The 7097-nt window shown below is 33.3% G+C and overlaps 1 protein-coding gene across 2 annotated transcripts in view; it reads right to left on the bottom strand.

Moving 5' to 3' along the window:
• Nucleotides 1–441: 441 nt before the first annotated feature.
• LOC142352256 (serine/threonine-protein kinase Nek9-like) overlaps nt 442–7097 on the bottom strand; it is a 148658-nt gene continuing 142002 nt past the window's right edge. For both annotated transcript variants that reach the window (XM_075404734.1, XM_075404733.1), the window contains one exon: nt 442–1008. In XM_075404734.1, coding sequence (XP_075260849.1) covers nt 937–1008 — 72 coding nt within the window. In that variant the 3' untranslated portion in view covers nt 442–936. The remainder of the gene's footprint in view (nt 1009–7097) is intronic.

The raw sequence follows: 7097 nt of genomic DNA, 5'->3' as shown, positions 1-7097 counted from the left end.
ATGACTTTGATCTTTGAAAACGGCGCAACCGAATGGCCAGCAGCACCATCAGTGATTTGTACACTTAAAGCGACTATTCATCTCCCAAAAACTGCTCCGCGAATTAATGCCCTCATCTGGTCTTTACATGTTTATCCCATTTTTGCGAACAAAAAGTCAAATGGCCAGACAATTAAACTTTAAGACAAAGAGTTAGGAGTACAAAAAATTTTTTAAAAAGACCAACAGGACTAATATAACTTCTTTTGAGAGCAATTAATAAATTGTTAACCGCAAACAGATTATGACACTTTGATTTAAATACGCTAACGTTTAACACTGCACGAAAAATTGATTGGTACCAGAAAAATATTTCAGCAAGTCAAAGGTGAACTAAACTGACAAAAGGTATTTTCACAAAAGCTAAATATAATTTCATTTTTTTTGTGCTCACTAGAAAGATATAAGCACAAATATTGTTTTCCTGAAAAAAGAAGTTACAATAAATACAAGTTACAGAACTATTCAAGTATTTACAAAACTATTTACAATAATTCATTTACACACAATAAAATAAATTAGCTGAAAACCTTGTACATCATTTAGTTTTTCGATTAATTTGCAGCTCTTTTGTTTCATATGGGGTGGATCTCTATCAATAAACACGAAGCTGTTTTTTGGGGGGGGGGAAGGCTGCATAAGTAACTTTTAAATTCTGAATATTAATTCGAGGTTCCTTGTGTGACGAAATTGGGACGGAACTGCGCATTCAAAGCTGAAAAGCGCACAGTAATTTTTTATCTAACATGCTTATGAACATGAAACATTAATGCTCCCGTGGGGAAAATGAAACAGTTCCAAAAACTTTTGTTCACATGGGAAAGGAATGATGCCATGAGTTTTGTGTCAAAGTAACCGCGTCCTTTGTAAGGCACATCTTCCCGGGTACCAATGCTGCTAATTGTTTGTTTGCTCTTCCTTCTCCATTTGATCAATTCTGATTTGCTGCTCTCTGATTATATCGTTCAACTGAAACAGTCGAAAATTTGATCATAGATAACGAGAAGTGTTAACTGATTAGAACAACAAGATAAATATCAAAGATCTACTTTTAACATGATCAATGGTTAGAATTTTTCTGAGGATTAGCCAGAATTGTTGATTACTTGTATGGAAAATCAAACTTCAACTTGATTACAAAACAACTCTTACTTTCAGTGTCAACTGAAAATAAGATTGCAAAATCAACGGCTAGTAAACTACCTTCTTGGAGAAAAAGTAGGTTCAGTGATCTGAATATCCAAGACTGCAACATGTTGAAAAACTATAGTCAATTTTCAAAATGAGAATTGGATGAATTTTCAAATGGAAAACCGGGACCAAATTAAAGGACCCGCATTTCCATTGGCTATGTCAGAAGCAACCAGAATCACATATTATCCTTTGCTTCGCTCCTGTACGAAATGTTAACCTCACTTTTTAAATAATGTGCTTAATTAGGTTCTGAGTAGTAAACACGGCAACAATTCTTGAATTCAAATAAAAAGATGCAAGAAATAAATTTCCTACATCCATATATGAATTAAGGCAACGCAGTTCACAGAAAAGGGCAGACTTAGCAGCTTCGTTTTAAAAGTCAGAGAAATTATAACATGATTAGAAACATTATGAATCAAATGCAGATTTTGTCGTATACTTATGCCCAACATTTTGAGCTGCTCTATATTGTTCAAACAGTTATCGAGGTATTGTATTTGATGGTTGATCTTAAAATTCCTTAAACAACACTACGTGACAAAAATCCAAAACTGCTATTCACGATGAAAATGGTTATGTTAATTGTGGCCAAAAAAGACGGAAAATCATGATTTTAGTTACTCGTTTCCACGGATAAACGTAACCGCTGACCATTCGTTTGAGCATTCAGTTAGCCTAAAACCCTTTTGCTGGAATGTAATTAGTAATTACCTGAATACCAATTCAGAAACTCAATTTTTCTCCAGAGCAGTGATATGAGTAGTAGCAAAACTGATAATTGTCTTCTTATCCACAATTAGTATTGCGAAGTACTTTTCCAAAAAAAAATTGTTCATTTGGGTCTAATTGACAAGTTTTTAACTATCGCGCTTAGTAACCGTGGGCAACAAGGACGGCGTGTACAAGTGTGATGAGGAGTGTGCGTCGTAAAGAGCGGCCATGGAAAAGTGACCAAATCGAGTTTTTTAATCGAGAAAACAGACTTTTCTCAAGTAATGAACAGAACCTCTATACAATACTATCACCAAAAGAGGAGAAATTCCCTATTGTTGACTTTGTCTCAACGATTGATTTGTTCCTGCTTTTCAATTTTCTAAACTGAGAAAAACAGACCGCTGAGAAAAACTGTTCCGCTGAATTTATACAGAAACGAAATTGTTAAATTGCAAATATGATTAAAACGGTTGAACATGTAACGAGATGAAATATTAAATTTGCTGGGTTCACGCCCTGAAAAGAAAACGCTTAAACAACAAAAATTGGTAAACTTAGATGGATTTCTGTGTATACATAAATTTTAGAATAAAAAATGAGTCGAATCAAAATTTTGCATCGTCTTCCACGTAAAGAGTTAGGAAATCAAAATTAAGAAAGTTCAAAAGACCCCGACGAAATAGCAAAATACTCGTTTGCACAAAATGAAAAAAAAACAATGTTACTGATGTTGCAACAGCCAATTTCTGTTACTCCAGCCACCGCAAATTTTTCAAACTATATACACTGAAATCAAATGAAAGTTGAAAAACGCCAGGTCATCAAAATTACCAACCAATTTGAGCAAAATTTTCCTTTGATGATGTATCTACGCTTAACTTAAGTTTTCTTACCGAGGACGTATATATTTTAATAGGCAAGTTTATGGGAGTGTTTTTTATAGGAGCTCCGAATTCTTCAAACATACTCCCCGCTGGACATTCGATGGCTACAATGCCACTCAACAAATTTCATGACGATAAAATTCAGTAAACATAGCCGGCAGATTGCCGGAATAGCTGCCTGCCATATAATAGAGATAGAAACAGATACAGACCTAAATTGAAAAAAAAATCGACACAGCTCAAAAAACTAGGCTAAAGACATTCAGCGATAAATTAATGATGCTTGTTAAAATTCATCCACAGAAGCCTCTTATTAGGGACCTTTACTGCATATATGAGTTCCCTTGACCTTGAACAAATTCAAATTAAACTTAAGTTTTAAAGTGCAAAAGTAATTTTATTGAGTGAGGTAAGTCACGTATGATCAAAATCTAATCACGCAAATAACCTAAAAACTTTCGCTAAAGCGAGTGAGAAATGACGTCACGCGCGCAAATGCCGCTAGTGAGAGGAAGAAGTCATTCAGAAAATTTGACTTTTTCAGCTTTGCTGTGTGAACAAATGTAAAACGAAAAAAGAACGTCAGTCGACGAAACAAAAAACGTAGCCGGAAGAATTCCGGAAACGACTCGAAGCGTAAAAACTCGACAAAAACCCTAATTTCAGCTGAAACCATTACCTTTTTTAATAAACCATGAACTCATTACCCCCCCCCCCCCCCCCCCCCCGGTCTGATCTAAAAATTGGTGAAATTTAAACCACTGTCACCAAGAGAAACAAAATGCCGCAAAAATATTTATTATTGAAAACGTTTGGTAAGGATAAGTGCAAAATAATTAGGATAGTCAAAACACTGATAGTCTCAAAAAGCCTACAGGGCTATCAACTGCCCTCAAACAATTCATGATTCTAATCTCAAAAAGATCGCTAAAGCAAACGGCAGATAATAATAACTTAGAAACTAAATTAAATTTTTCAAAAAATAATGCTCAAAATTAAGAATCAGAACACTACTACAGTTAGATTTCTCATCACTGCAATTAAGAAAAAAACAACATATACTTTTTCTTCTTATATATATGCTAGACAACATCATTTCAAACTAATTCAAAAATTAAAATAATCATAGAAAAGCAACCGAGTAATATTTAAAGGCAAAAAAATGTTTAAGAACAATACCAAGGTCGGAAAAAAATACAATAAAAAGTAATAAGTAGCAATTCTGGAAAGGGCTTTCTAGTAAACTCTTAGTACTGCCTTATGCTGAATGAAATCAATTGCAACCCAAAGAAATGACGAAAATCTAAGAAAAAGCCGAAATCATTCAATTTGTTAATAACTGAAAAATCAATAAAACCAGTATAAATGTAGGTGCCAGGACAGAGCTAGAATGATACCGTAACAAAGAATAATTCTTGATTTTTGAAAGTTCAAATCAAATTTTAAAAGTTTTGAAAGTTTAAAAATCAAATTTAAAAAAACAAGAAAAACTAACACCATTTCATTTTTCAGCATTCGAGACATAGAAAATACAACGATGCATCCGAGACAAAAATCTATCCTCCTGAACAGATCAAAAAAAGAAAAAGCAGAAATCAAAAATACGAAACATTGAAACATTTTGCAAAAAAAGGTAAAAAAATTTTAGGACTGCATTTTTAAAAAAATTTGACTAATTTTCAAAAATTTAACGCTAAAAAATTACTGACGTTTTTATTGAAACGAAATTAAAGCCCCTCATGTTGCACAAAAAGAAAATTTCTAGTAATAAAAACCAAAAAACAGACAAAAAACTGAGAAAAATAGGAAAAAACTACCAAAATCGGATTAGCATATGTACAATTTTATAAAACAAAATTACATCGAGGTATAAAGAGGCATCCAGTATATGGATTGTCAACGGGAAGTTGTCATATTAACTGATTTTTGACAAAAAGACGGCTAAAAGATCCAAAAATGAAGAAAATAATAGGAAAAAAGCCAAAAATTAAATTAAAAAATCAAGAAATTTATGCCAATTTTGAACTTGAAACGCGTTTTCAGGCTCTGCAAAACACTGCGCTATTAATTTCCAAGGTTTACATTTCAATATAGTATCGAATAAACTTTATTTCTACAAAAAAAACCAAATTAAAAGCAAAAAAAATTGGGCCACTTAGACGAAAAAACGGCTAAAAACGGTTATCTATATGTGCCATTCAGTCAAAAACTACTTTTCAAAGTCAAAAAGTCATTCACTAAACGCAGCGCATGATCAAAAAACTTCTCTCGCTCAGAAAAATTAGTTCACACGGCAATATTTCTCACTTTCGCTTTTAGGTCAAAACAGCGTCTGAACGAATAGTACTTCCGGTAAAAAAAAAAAACCTTAAGAAAACCAATACTCCTCTTCGAGTCGTAATAAACGCAGCGCATGATCAAAAAACTTCTCTCGCTCAGAAAAATTAGTTCACACGGCAATTTTTCTCACTTTCGCTTTTAGGTCAAAACAGCGTCTGAACGAATAGTACTTCCGGTAAAAAAAAAAACCTTAAGAAAACCAATACTCCTCTTCGAGTCGTAAAAACCAAGAGCACCGCAATATAGCTACGCTCAGCTAACAGCTTCGCAGCTATAAAAAATAGAAGCCATCATTGTCACGCGAACTATTCTCGAACGACTGTTGAGGCCGGAATTCTACGTAAGGCCGAATGGGTCCGGGGAAGGGAGAGAAGGTGAGTTCTAGTGGGCAATACATTATCAAAATGTTTTAAATGACCTCACAAGATGTAATTACAAACCACTTAACAATTAAAGTAAAAGAAAACGAAACCAATTTTGGAGAACTTTCTATTGACATTTAATAGTAAACTGTTGCCAAGTGAGTTCAGCCATCTAAAATTGTGAAATAGAACTGTCAATTTTAGAACAGCTTAGATCACGCAAAATTCAAAAAGTCAACCAAGTAAAAGTGACTCGAAAAATCAAATCGGTCACGCGAAATGTGACATAACAAGACACACACAACTGCATTCTTGAACTCTGGAATGAAACTATTTTGAATCTAAAACGTCAGAACATGATATGGTTTGAACTCAATTCTGTGCCAATTTATGCAAAAAATGTAGTAATTATTTTGAATTTCTTCAATCGGTTCTAAAAAATTAATAACTTCTAGATAACTCATGAGCGTATTGATTTAAATATAAACTTGGCATTTTTCAGAATTTTTGTACATTAAGAAAAAAAGAGACAATCGAACTGATTAGATCGCCATTCGATTTTCTGCAGAAAAAAACTATTTGCTTGCTTAATTGCCCTATTATATTCACTTGTTTCACGTTTTGTTACCTTTTTGGTTACAAAATTAAATAACTTCAAAAAACTGTCAAACAATGCTGCAAAATAGAAATAATTACGCAACGTAGATATTTGCGTACATAATAGCAAACTTAAGTCAATAGATTCAATGAACACGAGAAATTGCAATTTTATATGTGCATATCTACGGGTTAACAACAAACTAATTGAGTAATTTCAGCCGACTTCTGGTTTTAGAGCTTTATTGATTTTAGACCTCGATTCTTCAATATTTCAGTCATTACGCGGCCAATGTCCTAAATTTTATGTTTTGTGGAAACGATGAAACTTAACGATTCAAAGGTACTCAAAATATGCAAATAAGGTACTTATGTCTTATAAAAAGGCTTACAATTTGTAACGAGTATTCAGGGATAAACTTAACCCAATTCCACCATTTTGAGCATGTAATTTGAAACCAAATTTAAAGACTTAAATCTTCTTGCAAACACTGCTATGAAAAATTGCAAAACTGCAAAGCTCTAACTATCGTAATCCACAGTAACTATCGAGAGGGATATTTCCAAAATAAATCGCCAATTAGGCTTTCTTCCATTTCGGTGTAATTGACAAGATCTTAGTTATTAGATACTTCAATGGTGGAACAAGGTGACGCGTGGGAACTAGTGACTCATGCGAGCCCCCAAAACACTCGTGGGATTCAGTTACAGATATATCCAATTTTGAACCGAATTTGAACTAAATTTGCTTACTGCAACTAATTTCGACAACGCTTATAAATCTAATCTTAAAACATGGGCCGTGAAAAATAGTGATAAAAGCAATTAAATTTACTCAAGAAATCCGATATCGGTCACGTAAATTTCATGATCATCTGACAGGATCATCTGACATAAATGTTCTTTGGTTCATTATGCTCCCATATAAAACATTTGAACAATAAATTTCGATTCAATTTCAGAT

This window comes from Convolutriloba macropyga, chromosome 13 (genome assembly GCF_964194025.1).
Source record: "Convolutriloba macropyga chromosome 13, txConMacr16.3, whole genome shotgun sequence".
Lineage (NCBI taxonomy): Eukaryota > Metazoa > Xenacoelomorpha > Acoela > Convolutidae > Convolutriloba > Convolutriloba macropyga.
This window is presented reverse-complemented; position numbering and strand designations above follow the sequence as displayed.